Source organism: Antechinus flavipes, chromosome 1, assembly GCF_016432865.1.
Source record: "Antechinus flavipes isolate AdamAnt ecotype Samford, QLD, Australia chromosome 1, AdamAnt_v2, whole genome shotgun sequence".
NCBI lineage: Eukaryota > Metazoa > Chordata > Mammalia > Dasyuromorphia > Dasyuridae > Antechinus > Antechinus flavipes.
The window spans coordinates 617,604,576-617,624,731 of NC_067398.1; the positions used below are offsets into that span (position 1 = coordinate 617,604,576).

The following is a 20,156-nucleotide window of genomic DNA, read 5'->3' on the forward strand; positions in this document are numbered from 1 at the left end:
TTTCATCCATCTTCCAATCAGAAAATCGGAAAGGTACCAACAAGGTGTGAGCTCCAAGATCCTAATGAGGGCCCTGAAGTGGCTGTAAGTATTCAAATTTGCACTATTTGAAGTGATATGATTCCAGTCCAAGGAAAATACTCTGTGAATTTGAATAACTACTGTTATTGTCTCCTCACTGTTCCTGAAGTCAGGGGCATCGCCCCTTTTGTCCTCTCTGTGCCATCCTTTTATACTCCATGTCTCTTCTTATTTGGAGCTGTTTTCGATGTGAGTTCCTGGAGGGCAGGGACCATGTTTTGACCTTTTTGAGTGTTTCCATAAATAATATTGTGCCGTCCCACTTTAGTGAAACAAAGTCCTTAGTGTATTGCCAGAGAAACCGAGGCAAGATGGAGATGAGAGAATATCTAATAATTTATTTAAAAGGGAGAGTTTTACTGGGACCAAATGGATCCATGGTTTGGTTCCAGGGCTGAATGAGACTACCATCTCCAAGAATCCTGAAAACAATGTGAGTTCTCAATGACATGTGGCTCAGACGCAGGGGGTAGACTGAGGCAGGGGCAGAGTCAGGGTGCTGAGAGCAGGAAGGGACTTTGACAGGGCCGGATGAGCCACAGGAGATGGGATGACATAATCAGGGGGAGGCACCACCGACATGGGAAGAGGCATCTTGATAAGATGGTATCTGATATTCTGATAGCTTGGGATGGGGAGAGACATTCTGATATTCTAAAATATAAGAGGGAGGGATGGTTTTGCAGGATTGAGCAGAAAAATTATAAGCTGAAGCAGAACAATTAGGAAAACTGAGTCAGGATAATTAGGGAAACTGAGGCAGGACAATAAAAGAGAACTGTGGCATAATCATTAGCACCTGTAATTTTTCTCTTGTTCAGTCGTGTCAGATTGTTTGTCACCTTTTTTTTTTTTTTTTTTTTGATGGGGGGGGGGGGTTCTTAGCAAAGACACTGGATTGGCTTGTCATTTCCTTCTCCAGCTTATGTTACAGATGAGGAAACTGAAGCCAGGATCACACAGCTACTAGGTATCTGGGACTGAATTTGAATTCTGGTCCTCTTGAGCCCAGACCCAGTATTCAATCCACTAAGCCTCTATGAACATCAGCTACTATTCGTTGATGCGATGGGTGCTTATTACTCTTGGGATACAGGACAAGTCGCTTAACGACGGTCTAGGCCTCCGTTTTCCCCTCTGCACATGAAGAATTTGGTGTGGCTCTGCAAATGATGAGGCTCTATAATTGTTCTGAGATCAGCTCAAGTCGCACAGCTCAGGCTCCACAGAGAACAGAGAGCGAGGTGACGCAACTCGGGGTTATTTCAGGCATGGAACAGTGAAAAACAACGGGATTCCAACCGCCCCAGTCTCCTAGAGGGGCTCCGTCAAAATCTTCCCGGGCCGGACCTATACGTCACTTCCGGTTCCGGGCCCTCGTCTTGATCCCGGATTTGGATGTGCTCGAGGGTTGTGGGCTAGCTTTTTCCTCTCTTCCTTCTCCCCACGATGTCTGCGTACCTAGTGTGGTTACACTGAGCCCTGGGCGCTGCCCCCAGAGCAGTGAGTGTCTGGATTCGGGGAAGGGATGGCAGCGGGAGACGGTCCCTAGGGAGGGCCTGGGGCGGACGCCGCCTGTGGCCGGCGCCAGGTTTCTCAGGGTGTCCCGCATCCCAGGCGGAGTGTCGGGACTTGTTATTTGTTTGCTTGCGCTAAGCTTGGGCTTTAGGACCAAACGGCTTTGAATCCGGACCTCGTTGCGCCCGAGCTCTGGGCAGGAAATAGAGCTTTTTCCGGTCACCTTAACCTGGAGCAATGGATTTTTGGTCGTGGGACTTATTTCAGTCTCGAGAATTCCAGACTGGCTCGGGGACCATCCTGACCACAACCCCCTCCCAGCAGCGGAGCCGTGGTTTCTTCTGTATCGAGGCTGTGGAAGGTGCCGGTGACCGTGTCTCTCTCCAAAGTCAGGACAGTTTCAGGGTTCCCCCGTCATCACCCCCACCTACATCCTGATGTGTGTGGGCGGGGTTACCATCCAAATGTGCAGTTAACCGCCTCGGGCAAGTCGTCGAGTTTGCCTAGTTAATAGGCCGAGGGTGTGGGGCTTACGACCCTTTAGACTTCCTGGCTAACCTGAATATATAATGCTGTTCTTGAGAATAGGAGTCCTTTTTATAGCTAGCATCGTGGCTCGAAACTACTAGGACTAAATCTCAAAGGCCTCTTCCAGCTCTGACCGGCGCAGCCCAACAAGCTAAAACTTGATATGAACTTCAAAGCGTCTAGTCCAAAACCCTGATTTTACTGATGAGGAAAGGTCTAGAAATCTGAAGTGATTTGCTCAAAGTTTTGATTGTTTATATTTATATCTTGGGTGACTAGGTGCTGAATAAACGTTTATTGAATAAATGAATCGATGTATAAACTGTTGTACTTATTAGCTTTCCATTTAACAGCTCACCCAAAGATAGCTTAGGGCAGCTAAGTGCTATAGTGGATAAAATGTTGTACTTGGGGTGAGGAAGACTCGAGTTTTAATCTAACCTCAAATACTAATGATATAAACTGTGTCCCCTTTAATCTGGGGGGGGGGAAGGTCGGAAAGGAAAATTCCCATCCTCCCCCCAAGATTAAAGGGGACACAGTTTACATCACTAGCTGTGTGATCCTGGGCAGTTCACTAAACCTTTCTCAGCCTATGTTTATTTTCATCTGTTAAATGGAGATAAGGACAGTGCCTGCCCACCTTATATGATTGTTGCTTTTATTATTTGTTTCATTTTCATACTATTTTGAGTTTTTAAATTAAAGCTTTTTATTTTTCAATACATATGCATGAATAATTCTGCAGTATTAGCCATTGCAAAACGTGTTCTATTTTGCCGTTCTTCCACCCCTCCAGATGGCAAGTAGTCCAACATATGTTAAACATGATAGAAATGTTAAATCCAATATAAGCATACATATTTATATATTTTATCTTGCTGTATAAGAAAAATCAAATCAAACCAGAAAAAAATGATGAAGAAAATAAAATATCTTGTTAATTTTTTCTCCATTTTAATAAGGTGACTTTGCATATTTTAAGGATATATGATTATGGGAGTCTAGGTATTCCCTCCAGTAACACAGAGCTTTGATCTGGCAGTGACTAAAAAAAATTAGTGGCTAAAAAAAAAAAAATCACCTCTTGGATAGCCCTTTAGCAATGAAGATTGGTTTTCTGTAAGATAAACGTATTGTTGGTCCTTTGGCCCATTCTCAAATTAATTTTATCCCAAAACCTGCCATTTGTTATGATGTGTTGGTATGGCCTTTAAGAATCTGGGGGCATCTCCATGCCATGTTGAGATTTTGGAGGAGAACTCTGGTAGGTCATGATAAGGATTTACAATTTAGAGGGAATTGATAAATATAAAACAGTGGACTTAATTTCATAGAAATAAATGCCAAGGCCTTCACAGATTCAAAAAAATCATTTTAATTAGTATAAAGTAAAGACAAAGACAAAAAAGTTCATGTGAAAAAATGGGGAGTGATAGTGGATTACAAGATCAATAAAAGGCAAGAGTGCTGCATGGCAATATTAAGAGAAGCGATAATCTAAATGTTACTCATTTAAGACAGCTTCTGGAGTAGTGTCTAGTTCTAGGTACCATGTTTTAGGAAGGCCAGTGATTATCAGGAACATCCTGGAAAGAGTGATTTGACTACTTTAGTGAGATGATAGGAAACTGAAATATGAAGGTTTTTGTTGTTTTGTTTTTTGTTTTTTTTAAGAAACTAAAAATGTTTACTGAACTTAGTAGGAACATCATAGTTTTCAGTTCTTTGAAAATCTTCCATCTGAAAAAAGAGATTGAACTTTTTCTGGAGAAGTAGATTTAGTTTTGATGTACAGAAAAACATCTTTATGATTTGTGCTATCTGAAAGTGGAATAACTTGCTTTAGGGAAGTGGAGAAGACTTCATCCCTTAGAGGTCTTCAAGTAGAGAGTAGATGATCACTTATAAACTTTTAAGAGATTCCTGTTCAGCTGAGATTTGGTTGTTCTCTCATAATTCTCTAATTTCTAGAGGAATTATGAAAGTATAGCTGCGAAAATCTCTTCCCTGCCCCTCTTTATTCCTAATTCCAGGTATCATGTGTGTAAATCTAGAAAATTCTACATAATTCAAATTTAATTTTTTTAATCAAGTTATTAAGATCTAAACATTTTAAGAAGGATTAAGATTTTCTTGAGTGGTCTCCTGGGAACAGGGAAAGTATTTCTTGATAATTTCAGGACACAATATAGTTTAAGCTCTTGATAATATTGAACAATAGTTTTGAGGAAGGCAAGATGCAGGGGAAAACTTGCATCATTTTCTGCAAATGTTCCCTGTCTTCCTTTCACAGGGTTTTAGAGCTCTCATTTGGTTGTGATCTCCCTGATGGAGCAAAGGGAAAAGTTGTTGGTACCAAATCTTGAGGGTTCCAAGGAGAAAAAGATCTTGAGAAGCTCTTATACAGGTGAGGGACAGAGAAGATAATCTCAGCCCCCAAAACAACTGTGGTGATATTTCTCATTTTGAATCTTGCTAAAACTATTAACTAACTTGCATGATTATTATTTTCATAGTAGGTATGGCTGTAGGTTCACAGTTAGCCATGATGGTGCTAATAGATGTTGCGTCTCTTCTGTGCTTTGGGACAGTGTATCAATTTGGTTTTAGATTGACAGGACCAGCACTTAAGTCCCCCCAGATTTAAGATTTCATCAGTGTGGAAATTGTCCTACTCATACAGGTCAACAAACCTTGTAATTTTTAACCCAAGTTCTCTCTAATACTGAAAAGTCAAGTGGTTTCCCATTGCTCATATCATAAAACTAATACATTTCAGAAACAGGAAATGAATCCAAGTTTTCCTGACTCCAAAGTTGCCATATCCACTATACTATGATTCCTCCACAATTACAGTTTACTAGATTGAGTAATTGCTCAAATTCAGGAATCAGCTCAAGCACCTTTTTCTACACAAAGCCTTTTCCAATCCCTTTAACTACTAATGCCTTAATGCCAGCCCTGCATAGGCATTTCACATAGTGTTAGACATGTAACAAGTGCTTAACTGATGTTTATTGCATTTTTATTATCATGACAGAGACTCACTTTATATTTTCTATTTACTCTTTCAGAGAATAAGAACAGCCTGGAAACTCTTACCCAGAAGTATCCTAAAGATGAGGAACCTAAGGAGATACCATCAGAATATGGTACATCAGAGTATGGAACATCTGAGAAAGATGTTCCCCCAAACACTGACCCTGAGAATACTAAAGAAATGCCATTAGGAAGGAACAACAGGGTCAGGTTCTGGAGTTTTGAGTGGAAAAATGCTCATGAAAATAATTGTAAAACAGAAACTCAGTGGGGTAAGCCTATAGGAAAAGAACAAAGTAAATCTATTTCCTGGGAATGGGGCTCCAGAAAAAACATTGCCATTACTATCCATCAGTCACTACCCAAAAGAGAAAAATCCCACAAGTGTCTGGAATGTCAGAAGAGCTTCAATAACATCTCTCACCTTCGAACTCATCAAAGGACTCACACAGGAGAAAAGCCTTATAAATGTTTGGAGTGTGAGAAATGCTTTAGTAACAGCTCCCATTTGATTCAGCATCAGAGAACTCACACAGGAGAAAAGCCCTATCAATGTAACAAGTGTGGGAAAAGCTTTAGCAGTACCTCACACCTTATTATCCATGAGAGAACACACACAGGAGAGAAGCCCTATAAATGTCCAGAATGTGGAAAGAGTTTCAGTAGCAGCTCACATCTTATTCAGCATCACAGATCTCATACAGGAGAAAAACCTTATGAATGTCCTGTGTGTGGGAAATGCTTCAGTCACAGCTATGTTCTAATTGAGCATCAAAGGACCCACACAGGAGAAAAGCCCTATAAATGTCTTGACTGTGGGAAAAGATTTAGTCAGAGTTCCAGCCTTATTCGCCATCAGCGCACACATACTGGTGAGAAACCCTATAAATGTCTTGAGTGTGAAAAAAACTTTGGTTGTAACTCTACCCTTATAAAGCATCAGAGAATTCACAAAGGAGGAAAACCATATAAATGTCCAGAATGTGGGAAAAATTTTAGCTGCATTTCAAACCTTATTACACATCAAAAAACACACATAGAAGAGAAATCCTATGAGAGTACAGAATTTGGTGTAAATTTGAATCACAATTGTAATGCAGTAGAATGCCAGAGAACTCAGCCAGGAGAGAAAACGTATAAGTGTGAGTGTGGGAAAAGTTTCAACCTTAGTTCACACCTTATTAGACATCAGAGAACACATACAGGAGAAAAACCCTATAGATGTCCTAAGTGTTGGAAAACTTTCAGTCAAAGCTCCACACTGGTAATTCACCAGAGAATTCATACAGGAGAGAAACCATATAAATGTCCTGACTGTGGGGAAGGTTTCAGTCAAAGCTTTAATCTTATCAGACACCAAAGGACCCATATGGGAGAAAAACCTTATAAATGTACTGATTGTGAGAAATCTTTCACTCGTAATGCTTATCTCAGTCAGCATCAAAAAATGCACATAAGAGAAAAGCTCTTTCAGTTCCCCGAAGTTGAGGAAAATTTTACTCATGAATGGACCTAGAAACGCCAGGGATGAGGGGAGGAGGAGAAGGGACATGGACTTCATTCACTCATTTCCAATTTTCATATCTCTTTCCTCATGAAAGGAAGTTTGTTGTAAACTTTTCCTTTTATTGAACCATCATAATTAGGATCTAGTAAAAATTAGTTTACTGTTGAATTTCTTTGGCTTATCATCAACTCTGAAAAAGAAAGCTAAGGCCACTCTACTTAGAAGATGCAAAGACTCAAACCAACCAGGTCATGGATCTTCCCAGTGACACACAGCATCAAGGATGGAAAGAAAACAATTCTTTATTTAAGGTAAGACAGAAATAGTTCAGATTAATCCTAAAAACAAATTTTAAGAAAAAAATTTTAAATCTTGAAGCTTGACCTTCTGCTTAACTTTGCATTTTAGGTGTAGGCAAACTGTTATTTTTTCCAGATTCCTTGCTGATAAAATGATTCTGCTAAAGGACAGTGTGGTATTTCTGGAGTTGGAGAAGTTGCCAACGCAAAAAAAACTGGTATAACCTTGAGCAGTCTTGTTCCTTGAAAATTAGCTCTTGTAGAATGTGACACAAAGTAAATCATAAATAAACACTAGATAAATCTTATTTATCAGCAAAGATCTTTCATGAGGCTGTAGAAAATCTAGAACTAAAGGTTTTCTCTATTATACTGTCTAGAGAAACCAAGAGAGTGTGTGTTAAGAGAACATTGGATTATAGGGCAGGATACTGCAGGGTCTTTTTAGTCAATTAGGTTAGCCTATAACCTTTTGAAATCCGTTGCCACTATAGCCCAGTATCCCTATCAAAAAGAAGCAAGATTAGGAGCCTGAATTCTTTTCTTGTAAACTAAGTTATTAATAGCTAGTATTTTTCCCATCTCTGTGTCTTGCTTTTTGTATTGTATGGGGACTTAGTGAAATTGAGAAGTAGGTTCTTGTAGCTAGCTCAATGACTTAAGAGTCAAATGGACAGAATTCCATTATTATTGGAGTAAATATTGCTTTATCAGATCCTAATAATGCTTTTACCTTTGGCCTTCCTAAAAAAGAACCCGAGAACTGTGATTTTTCTATATCTTTCCCTGTCCTAAATAGGAACTTCTGTGGAAAATATAAACTCACTTTCCTAAATCTTTGCTTATTTGTTGCAAATGTATAAACGATAAATGTAGGTGAGAAGCCCCAATTTATATCTTAAGGAGTCCCAAATATATTTAAAAAGGATTGAGGTGAAAATTTAAAATTAGGCAGAAGCGAGTTGAACTGTAGTATTCCCAGAGAAACCCCTCTTTTTGCCATATTGAAATGCAGTGGTCCCCAGTTACACTGGAATTGCTGCACACTCCCTTCTCACTGAGATGGAGATGATACTGGGTGGTGACTGTATTATGATTTTTTTAATTGTCAAATGATGAAAAACATTGCAAAAACAAGTCAAATAAAGATATTTAAGATGTGTTTCTTTTTGATAAATTTGCTGCTTGCAGGGGTTGGAGAAGTATTAGTGGGAATAAATTATCTCAGTTCCAATGATTTATTCCTTTCTATCATAGCTTTACAAATGGCTGTTGAGACCCATTACCTGCAATTCCTCAACTTTTATGATCAAGAACTCTAAAATTTCTTTATCAATTCTTAGCCTGTTATAATTCATTCTCCCTATGTATCACCCCTCCTGAATCTATTATTTGACTTTAAATAGCCTCTAGTCTCTTCATTCCCCAGTACCCCTCCAGGTTATTACCCCATTTTGATTTATTTTCCTTGCTCAACATTACTCTGTTCTCTACTTTTGAATCCATCTCTTTTTTGTTCTATTGCTGATCATGTTTTTCCAAACTAGTCTATTTCTACTATCCACCTTCTCTGATCTTATATTGGAAGAAATGACGTTCCCATGCTGATTGATCCATTACAAGCCTCCCCTCCCCCCTTTTTTTTCATTTTAATTGGGTCCTCACTGAAGTAATTTATTCTCAATTGATTCTCACACTGTCTCAAATTTTTCCTACTCTTCTCAAGCCTCTAATACCACTCTTCTTTCTACTATCCCAGCAAAAGCAATAGAGATGATTCTCTTTACTACTTTACCTTATCAGATGAACAGAAGAGAAAAAGGATAAATGTTGGAAAAACTATGGGGAAATTGGGGTACTAATGCACTGTGGGTAAACTTGTGAACTGATCCAGCCATTCTGGAGAACAATTTGGAAGTATGCTCAAAAGGTTATAAACACCATATTATTAGGTCTCTTCCAAGGAGATCAAAAAAGGAGGGAGGAAGGACTTATTTGTACAAAAATAAAGCAGTTTTTTTTTTTTTTTATGGTGGCAATATATAATTCTGCTTTTTAGCAAATCTGTTTTATAATATGTCATGGAATGTTTTTCCTTTAAGGCTCAAAGCTTTTAGAAAAGAGAAACTCAAGGGACATAATTTTTAGTGGGGGATTAGGGATGATGGTTCTACAATGAAAAAAATTACCTGGGGCAGACAATTGCATAGTCCTAAATTTAACAGTGAAACAGCTGAACTAAGATCTTAGCTGATGGATTTAGAATTGGAAAGGACCTTAGAGATCATGGATCAACTGAGGCCCAGAATCATGCAGATAACAAATGACAAGTTGATATTTGAATGCAAAGAAAAAAATGAGAGCTCTTTAGTGAATCTATTTTATAATATATCAATTTATAATATTTTGTAATTATATATCTTATTTTATACTATTTCAAGGTGTGTGTGTTTCTTTGAAGGTTCAAAGCTTTTAGAAGATAGAAACCCAGGAGATGTAACTTTTTAGTGAGGGTTTAGGAATAATGGTTCTACAATGGAAAAAAATACCAGGGACAGACAGTTGCATAATCCTAAATTTAACAAGTAGAAATCATGGATCAACTGAAACCTAGAGAGGTAAATGTCATGCAGTCAACAAGTAACATGTTCATTATTTGAATAGAAGGTGGGGGAAAATGAGAATATTAAAAAAATATATTTTTTTAAGTTTTCTATATCAGGCCGGTGTAATGTCCTATGCAAGAATGGCATTAGGAAGAGAGGAGAGAGGCAAGAGATATTGCAAAAAGGAAACTCATGAGGGAGAGAGAATAGATGATAACCCATGTTAATAAACATGGGAGATAGTATTTAATCTGAAGGTAGACAGTTGCTTCAAAGTAAAGCAGGCTCATTAGCTTCTGATTGTAGTAAATTACCATCACTGTCCAACATATACAAGGGCATGAATATAAGAGTACATATGCATGACTTTAAGAATTCATCATGACATCTAATGTTAAAATGGTGAAGTGAGGAAGGAATCTTCTGAAGTCCTCCAAACAACTAGCAATTCCCCTCCAAACAAGTAAAAAACACCTCAGAATTGAGTTACTTACAACTAAGTAGACTATAAATCCAGGAGAGATAATAAAAGAATAATTGGAGCAGCTAGATGGCACAGTGGATAGAGCACCAGGTCTGGAAGTTGGGAGGAACTGAGTTCAAATCTGGCCTCAGACACAACACTTCCTAGCTGTATTGATCCTGGGCAAGTCACTTAACCCCAATTGCCTCGACAACAACAAAAAAGAAGACTATCTTGAAGCTATTATTATTAAAAAAAAAAAAAAAAAAAGCCTGGACAACATTTTTCATGAAATTATCAAAGAAAATTGCCCTGATATATTAGAACTAGAGGGCAAAATAGAAATGTAAGTATCCACCAATCACCACCTTCAAGAGATCCCAAAATGAAAATTCCCAGGAACATCATAGTTAAATTCCAAAGCTTATAGATCAAGATGAAAGTATTATAAGCAGCCAAAAAGAAATAATTCAAATATCTTGGAGCTACAGTCAGGATTACACAGTATTTAGCAGCATCCTCATTAAAGAGGAATAAAGAGCATCCTCATTAAATATGATATACTAGAAGACAAAGGAGTTAGGATTACAACCAAGAATCACCTATTCAGCAAATCTAAATATAATCTTTCGAGGGGGGAGGGGGAAAAAGGGGAGAGGGAAAGATATTTAACAAAATAGAGGATAGAGGATTTTCAAGCATTTCTCATTAAAAGAGCAGAGTGGAATGTAAAATTTGACCTCCAAATACAAGTCTCAAGAGAAATATAAAAAGGTTAAAAAAAAAATGAAAGAAAACAATTCAATAAAGTTAAATTTGTTTCTATATGGCAAGATAATATATGTAATCCTTAACAACTTTATTATTATAAGAGTAAATAAGAGTATTTCTAGACAGAGGATGTGGATAATAATAACTTGATGAAATTATAACTCAAGAAAATAAAATGAAGAGAAAGAAATTTGCACTGAAAAAAAGAAAGAAAATTGTACTGAGGGAGATTGAATGGGATAGATTATTCCACATAAAAGAGGCATGAAACAGCTATTATAATGATGAGGAAGTTGGGAGTGGAGATGGACAAAGCTTAAAACTTACTTTCTTCAAAATTGGCCTGGTGAAAGAATAATATCCAATTGGATACAAAAATCTATCTTAATTTATAAGGAATTAAAAAAGGTTGGGGATAATAGGAGAGGGAAGGGAGACTGATCATGGGGGATATATATTGGGGAGAGTTGTGATCAAAAATAAAATACTTGTAGGGAAAGAAAAGATAGATGGGTAAGAAAAGAGTGGGGATAAACAAGTAGAAAATAACATGAAGGCAAATAGATAGTTATAACTCTGAATGTAAATGGGATGAACTCACCCATGAAATGGAAATGAATAGCAAAACAGATTAAAAAATTAGAATCCTACAATATGTACGTTTGCAAGAAACATTTGAAGGAGAGAAATATAGGGTAAAAGTAAGGGGCTTAAAATCTATTATGCTTCAGCTGAAGCAAAGAAAGCAATGTAATAATTGTAATTGCAGACTAAACCAAAAATAGTTCTAATTAAAAAAGATAAGGAAATCATATGTTGCTGAAAGGTATTTTGGACAATAAAAATTGAATGAGTTACAGAAAAAAATAGATAATAAAACTATATTAGTGGGAGAACTCAACTTTTCCTCTCTCAGAACTAGATAAATCTAACCAAAAAAATAAACAAGAAAAAAGTTAACAAGGTGAATAAAACTTTGGAAAAGTTAGATATATATCATAGATCTCTGGAGAAAAGTGAATGGGAATTAAAAGAATAAATCTTTTTTCTAAATAGTACATAGTACCTATACAAAAACTGTAGGACATAAAAACCTTACAACCAAATGCAGAAAAGCAGAAATAGTAAATACATCCCTTTCAGTTCATAAGGTGATAAAAATTACATTCAATAATGGACAAAGGGAAATTAAAAATTAATTGGAAATTAATCATAAAAAGTGGGTCAAAGAACAAATGATAAAAACAATTGATAATTTCAGTAAAGAAAATGACAACAATAAGGCAACATGCCAAAATTTGTGAGATATAGCCAAAACAGTACTTAGAGGAAAACTTATATATTTAATTGTTTACATTAATAAAATAGAAAAAAGATGAGATCAGTGAATTGGGCATTCAAATAAAAAAAAAACTAGAAAGAGAACAAATTAAAAATCCCCAATTAGACACAAAATTAGAAACCATGAACATCAAAGGAGAAATTAATAAAATTGAAAGTTAGAAAATCATCAAACTAATGAGTAAAACTACTGGTTTTATGGGGGAGGGAGAAGAGAATAATAAAATTGATAAACTTGTTAATTTGATTTTAAAAAGGAAAGAAGAAATTCAAATTAATATCAAAAATAAAAGGGGCAGATTCGCCACCAATAAAGAGAAAATAAAGATAATAGTTAGGAGCTCTTTTGTCCGATTTTATGCCAATACATTTGACAATTTAAGTGAAATGCATGAATATCTATAAAATATAAAGTACCGAAATTAACAGAAAAAATAAACTATATAAATAACCAAATCTTATTAAAAAAAATATTGAATAAGCTATCAGTGAACTTCTTAAGACAAAATCCCCAAGACCAAAAGGATTTGCAAGCAAATTCTTCCAAACGTTTAAAGAACAATTAATTCCAGTACTACAGAAATTATTTGAAAAAATAGGTGGAAAAGGAATCCTACCAAATTCCTTTTAAGACACAAATGTGGTGCTGATACCCAAACCAAGAAGAATCAAAATGGAGAAAGTTATAAACCAGTTTCTCTTAATGAATACTGATGTAAAAAAATTTAAATATCAGCAAAGATCATACATTATGATCAGGTGGATTTATATCAGGACTGCAGGAGTGGTTCAAAATTTGGAAAACTATCAGCATAACTGATCCTATCAATAACAAAACCAACAAAAAATCATATAATTATTTCAAGATGCAGAAAAATCCTTTGACAAAACTAAGCATCCATTCATATTAAAATCCCTGTAGAGCACAGGAATAAGTAGAGCTTACCTTAAAATAAGTACTACTTATCTAAAGTTCTTCCACACGCATTGTTTGTAATGGGGAGAAGCTAAAAGTCTTTCTAGTATAATCAGAGGTAAAGCAAGGATACCCATTATCACCTCTATTATTTAATATTGTTCTAGAAATGTTATATTAATAAGAGAAGAAAAAGAAATTAAAATTAGAATACTCAATGAGAAAACAAAACTATTATTCTTTGCAGATGATATATTATGCTTAGAAAATCCTATAGAATCAACTAAAAAAACTGAAACTATTAATAACTTTAATAAAGTTGCAGGATGCAAAATAAACCCACATAAATTATTAGTCATTTTTTATATTACCAACAAAGTTCATCAGCAAGAGAAAGAGAAATTCCATTTAAAATAACTGGAGATCATTTAAATACTTGGGATTTTACCTGATAAGACAAATCCAAGTACTATATGAGCATAACTATAAAACATTTTTCACACAAATAAAGTCAAATCTTAACAATTGGACACATATTACTCATGGATAGGTTGAGCTAATATAATAAAAATGACAATTCTGCCTAAATTAATATATTCAGCATCATACCAAAGTATCAAAAAAGTATTTTATAAAGCTAGAAAAAATAGTATCAAAATTCCTCTAGAAGAACTCCAGGATATGAAGGGATTCAATGGGAAAAAAAAAATGTGAAAGAAAGTGGTCTAGCCATAACATCTCAAACTATTATAAAACAGTAGTTATTAAAATAACTTGGTACTGGCTAAGAAATAGAATGATGGATCAATGAAATAGATTAGGTATAAATTGTATTATGGTAAACCCAAGATTTTAAAGCCAAAAACTCATTGCTTAACAAAAGCTATTAGGAAAATGAAAAACAGTATGTAAACACTAAATATAGACCAACATCTCACACTGTGTGCTAAGATAAGGTTAAAATGGGAATATACACATAAAAAATTAGAATGGAATAATTTATCTACAGATTTATAGATAAGGAAATAATTTAGAACCAAATAATATAAAGCATTACAAGATGTAAAATAGATCATTTTAATTATATAAAATTTTAAAAATTTTACAAAACAAAATACAATCAAAATTATAAGAAAAGCAGAAAAATAGGATCGGGATGAATTTTGTTACCAGTATCTCTGATAAAAATCTTATCTCCCAAATAGTAAAAGAACTGAATCATATTTTTAAAAATATGTCATTCCCCATTTGATAAATGTTCAAAGGATATGAACAATCAGTTTTCAAACAAATAAATCAATACTCTTTATAGTTATAGGAAAAACATTCTCTAAATCATTATTGATCAGAGAAATGCAAATTAAAACATCTCTGAGATGCTGCCTCACACCTTCAAAGTGGCTAATATGGCAAAAGGACATGTTAGATGTTGAAGGGAATGTGGAAAACTGGATCACTAAGGCACTATTGCTGGAGTTGTGAACTAATCCAACTATTCTGGTGAGCCATTTGGGACTTTGCTCTAAGGGCTACAAAAATTTCTAAGGGCTATATAAAAAATATACCTTTCAATTTAGCAGTGTCACTACTGGATCTATATCCCCAAAATATCTCCCCCCACTAAAAAAAGGGAAAGGAGCCTATTTGTACAAAAAATATTTATAGCAGCTTTTTGTGGTAGCTAAGAATTGGAAATCAAAGGGATGCCCATCAATTAGGAAATGGCTAAATAAGTTGTAATATATGATTATAATAGAAATTATTATAAGAAATTACAAGGATAATGTCAGAAAAACCTGGAATTGCTTAAATGAACTTATGTATAATGACATTTCAGGACATTATATATTATACACAGCAATAGCAATATTACACAATGAAAAACTATGAAATAATTTAGCTATTCTCAGTAGTACAATGATTTTAAGACAATCCCAAAGGACTTAAAGCATCTTCCTGAGTTCAAATCTGGCCTCAGATAGTTCCTAGCTGTGTAACTCTGGGCTAGTCACTTAATGCTGTTTGCCTCAGTTACCTCATATGTAAAATGAGCTGGAGAAGGAAATGGTAAACCATTCTAGTATCTCTGTCAAGAAAATCCCAAATGAACTATGCTCAAAAAGTTAACAAACTACATACCCTTTGACCCAGCAGTGTTACTACTAGGCTTATATCCCAAAGAAATCTTAAAGGAGGAAAAGGGACCCACATGTCCAAAAATGTTTGTGGAAGTCCTTTTTGTAGTAGCAAGAAACTGGAAACTGAGTGGATGCCCATAAGTTGGGGAATGGCTGGATAAATTATGGTATATGAATGTTATGGAACATTATTGTTCTGTAAGAAATGACCAACAGGATGATTTCAGAGAGGCTTGGAGAATCTTACATGAACTGATGCTAAGTGAAATGAGCAGAACCATGAGATTGATGTACATGGCAACAAGACTACATGATGATCAATTCTGATGGATGTGGTTGTCTTCAACAATAAGATGATTCAAACCAGTTCCAATTGTTCAGAAATAAAGAGAGCCATCTACACCCAGAGAGAGGACTATGGGAACTAAATGTGGACCTCAACATAGCATTTTCACTCTTTCTGTTATTATTTACTTGCATTTTTGGTTTCTTTCTCAAGTTTTTTTTTCCTTCCTAGATCTGATTTTTCTTGTGCACAAAATAACTGTATAAATATTCATACATATATTGGATTTAACATATATTTTAACATATTTAACATGTATTAGACTACCTCATCTGAAGGAGGGGCTGGGGAGAAGGAAGGAAAAATTTAGAACAGAAGGTTTTGCAAGGATCAGTGTTGAAAAAATTACCCATGTATATGTTTTGTAAATAAGAAAATTCCAAATGGAATCACCAAGAGTCAGAGATGACTGAAGTTACAGAACAACATCATCAACAAAGAAGAAGGCATTGAAAGAAACAGATGATAGAGAGAAAGGAAGAGAAGTAAAAAAGCATGGTGTCTCTGAAACCATGGGGAAAACAGTATTAAATAAGAAGTAGTCAGTAATGTCAAAAGTTGCAGGCAGATCATGGTTTATGATGACTAAAAAATGGCCATTGAAAATCAACTAATGTAACAAGAACAAGAGCCAGGAAAATGACATTATGACAAGAACATTGCAAATGGAAAAAACAGCCACCAAAAGCCAAGTCCCAAAGAAGAGATATGAAAAGAAACCTCTTTACATTACTGTGCATAGGTTGGAGGGATACAGGAGTGTATCCCTGAGTATAATGTCATATTTTTCAATGTATAGATTGGTTTTGTGTACTTTGCCCCTTCTCTTTATAGTTTTTCTTTGATTAAAAAAAAAAAGTCTGCTTTATGTATGGATGCTTTATGGATATCTGGGTGGAGGGAAAATAAGTGATTCAGGAAAATTCAGGTGATTTAAAAAACAAAAGACATCAATTAAAGACTTGAGGGAAAAGCCATCCATTACCTTTGAGAGTGGAGTTTCCAGAGAATGTGTAGTGAGTAGAATAAAGATTTCGCAGTGACAAGAAAGTGAGAAATGGAATGGGATGGTAAATGAATGGGCCAACTGTATCAAAGGAAAATTTCTTTAATATTAGGAAAACCATAACCTATTTATAGAAAGAAGAGAGGAATTTGTTACTTGGAAGAAAGACACTATCTACTTTTACCTTTTTCTGCACTGCTTTCTACTGCTCAAGAAAACTTCCCAGTGAAGGTAGAAAGTTTGCAACAACTCTGAGATCCCAGGTTTAGAAGTACTTTACACTGACTTGGCAACCCAGAAGAGGAGTGGTCCAAGGAAATGATCCAATTGAAGTGGCTCTGCCAAGGCAGAATAAAGAAGCTCAGAAAGAGTAGCTGGACCTGTCAATGATTTCAGGTACAGATTGCATATGAGGAAGATCAATAACATCAAGACCAAAGTTGTAAGTTGTCCTGGACACATGTCCTCTATTCTTGTGTGTAATGTTCTTCTTTTTCTAAAATATGATCATTCTCTCTGGAAGCAGGTTTCTTGGAGAGGTTTTCTGGAGGCAGCCTTAGTTTCAGTTCCAAGTAATAATTACTTTAAATGCAGCCAGCTGATAAAATCCAAACGTTTATTTTCTCCTTCCAAGTCATATCTCTTTCCTTGGGCCCGGTTAGCTTTCTTAGAGGCCTCTCTCCCTCCTTGGTTCCAAGAGCTCTTGCAGCTTGTCTTTTAGCTTTTCCAGCTTCTACCTCTAGCTCAACTCCGACTCGTGGCTTCTCAATCCCCCAGAGTACTCTTTGACCCTGAGAGCTTCTTGCTTCTGTATACTGAGTACACACCAATCATTATATCACTGGGAAACCATTATTTGTTGTTGGATTAAATCAATTCTAAACTAGATTTAAATATTGTCTCAATTCCACTTAGTACCTTGGTTCAAGTTCTGGCCCATAACATCTCCTTGTAGGAGCAGATCAATCGTACTGAACCATGCTAAATTAGATAATTATTGTCTCTATTGATTCTAACAACTTAACAGTTTGTAAGGATTCCAACACTTGTGGCTTTATGCTATGGCTTTATAAGTGTATTGCCATTCTCCCCTTCGAATGCTATGGATTGGTGGGGAGAGTGTATCCTAGGTTTATAGGTAGAATTTTATATCTTAATTATTCTTGCTCTGCCTTCTGTTTGGTCGGTGTTTATGATTAAGAGACATTTAAGTCACTTTAATTTGTAGATTAATTGGGGGCAGAAGTCTGAAGGTACATTTATGAGTAGTAACTGTATATCCTCATTTTTACATCCCAAGGTTACTTAAGATCCTGAAAGTGAGTTATAATGGCTGCCTATTCCTGTCAGAATGAGGATAGATATGTATGCACACATATATACACACACATATGTATATCCATATATATATATATAAAAACATATATCTGTATTATGGATTTTATTAGTTCATATTAATGAGCCAACCCAGAGAGAAGAGAGGGCCATGTAAACATACTTCATTAAGAAAAGAAAAATTTAAATAAGTAATTAGTAAAAATATATTGAATGATTATTATATATTATGGGATTTCCCAGGGTACTCTTTCAGAAGATGCTAGTGAATATCAAGGCTGCTCATCCCAAGAAGAGAGAGATCCAAGAAGAGAAACTAAAAATTGGTTTTAGAATTGTTGAAGATGCCTGGAAAGATTATAATTACCTCTATATTGACCACAGTAATCATATACCTATTTATTTAGGAAAATAAGAAATCCTGAGTTAAATCAGAAGTCCATGATAAAATTGCTATAAAGATTCTCAATTGGTTTGTTCCTAGAGTAAGTGAGATTGTGGACTATTATAAAGGTTCTGATACTTTCAAAATCAAGTTACAAAGGGTTGAGAGGTTGGTTGTTTTTATGGGAAGAGGTATTTTTCCTTTTTTCCCCCTTTAAAATTTTTTATTCATTTTGAACTAAAATACAAAAAGAAAAAACATTTCCATGTACACAGGACAACATAAAAAATAAATTCAATATAAAAACATCAATTTTGAGGTGTGGGTGTTTTAACACTCAGATTACATGCAAATGACATGATACTTTTAACAGTATTTACTTTCTGAACTTGAGAAGGCAGGTACATCTAAGATGTTTATGGTGAATATATATGCAAATAATGTAATTAGTATTAATAGTGAATTGTGATTACAACACAACTAGCATTTGTTAAATGGCTTAAAATCAAGTGTTTTATGAAAGGTGAACATAAACTAGAAGCTATTAAGTGATACAGTGGATAGAGAATACTGAGTTTGGAGTCATCAAGATCTGAATTCAAATTCAGCTTCAGACACTTACTAGCTGGGTAACCTTGGACAAGTCATTTACCCATGTTTGTCTCAGTTTCCTCATTGGAAAATAAGGTGGTGAAGGAAATAACAATTCACTCTAGTGTCTATATTGAGAAAACCTCAAATGGGATTACAAAGTGGGATATAACAGAAACAACTGAACAACAATTATTGTAATTATGTTTTAATTTTTCCTTACCTTCTACTTGTCTTCAGTTTTTCACTGGTGCTTTTTTTTTTTTTTTTTTTTAAAGCATTAACCTTCTTTTCCAATTTTTTCAGACATTTCCCTCCTTTCTCTTCTCATTTTTTTAGTTTACTGAAGTTGGAATTAGGCTGAAGACCAGATTTTTGGGGAGAGTAAAGTCTAAGTGGGGAAACTGCTGAAATGGCAATTTGAAACAGAGGGTCTGCTCTCAAGAGAGTGGTAGACACTCAGCTTGAATTCCGGGGAGCAAGCTGAAACATAGGAGAAAGAGTAACTGGAATAGCTAATAGTACCCCAGTGATTTGGCATATAATGAGGAATGGGAATATGATTGGGTAGGGTAATCATGATTAGTTGGGAACCAGTGACAGTCTGAGTCATGGATGAAGGGACAAATATAAGATAATACAGTTTGAAAATCAAATAGTTCAGAACAAACCAGTACTATGTAAATGTAAACTATTATGATTTTTTTTATGAGGGAATTTTATAGTCTCTTAGGGTTCCTTAGTTTATTAGGGTCATTTGAAATTCGCTTTGGATTAAGCAGATTCCCTTTTCTATGTTTTTTTGCTGCCTTAGTAACAATTGAGGATTGTGGAATACCCATTGTTAGTAGGCCAAACAGGAATTCTGAGGAAGAAAAAATCCTCCTAGATCATTCCTATCAAGCAATTTAATAAATTTCAATAATTTGCTTCAATGGAAAAGGTGGGGTCTAAGGGTCAGTGCTTCAGATAGTTGAATTGACCATAATACAAAGACAAGACAGTGATATAAACAAAGACAATTTTTTTTTTTTTGTTAAAAGACTAAGTAATTATTAGCTTGGAAGCTAGGTGGTACGATGAGTAGAGTAGTGGGCTTGAAATTTGGAACATAAATCTTCATGAATTCAAAATCAGCCTCAGATACTTTGTGACCCGAGGCAAATCACTTAATCCTGTTTGCCTCAGTTTCCCCATTTGTACAGATGAGCCCAAACACACAGAAAGAATCTCTGCTATAACACATCCCCAAAATGGTTCTCCAGCCTTTTGTTTGAAGACTC

General features: G+C 35.4%; 1 protein-coding gene across 2 annotated transcripts; it reads left to right on the plus strand.

Moving 5' to 3' along the window:
- The first annotated feature begins 273 nt into the window (after nucleotides 1-273).
- On the plus strand, nucleotides 274-16,424 carry ZNF572 (zinc finger protein 572). Of its 2 annotated transcripts, XM_051971081.1 has the most exons (3): nucleotides 274-1,584; nucleotides 4,424-4,537; nucleotides 5,205-16,424. In XM_051971081.1, the coding sequence occupies exons 2-3, from the start codon at nucleotides 4,459-4,461 to the stop codon at nucleotides 6,683-6,685; spliced, it is 1,560 nt and encodes a 519-aa protein (XP_051827041.1). In that variant the 5' UTR covers nucleotides 274-1,584; nucleotides 4,424-4,458; the 3' UTR covers nucleotides 6,686-16,424. The 2 variants fall into 2 exon arrangements, with proteins under 2 accessions (XP_051827041.1, XP_051827042.1); XM_051971082.1 differs by lacking the exon at nucleotides 4,424-4,537 and having other exon boundaries at nucleotides 276-1,584.
- Nucleotides 16,425-20,156: the final 3,732 nt, after the last annotated feature.

Excerpts from the sequence above, each read along its gene's own strand:
- ZNF572 (XM_051971081.1), top strand. The coding sequence starts at position 4,459 with ATGGAGCAAAGGGAAAAGTTGTTGGTACCAAATCTTGAGGGTTCCAAG. Across the intron at positions 4,538-5,204 it reads CTTGAGAAGCTCTTATACAG|AGAATAAGAACAGCCTGGAA; the intron begins GTGAGGGACAGA and ends TTACTCTTTCAG.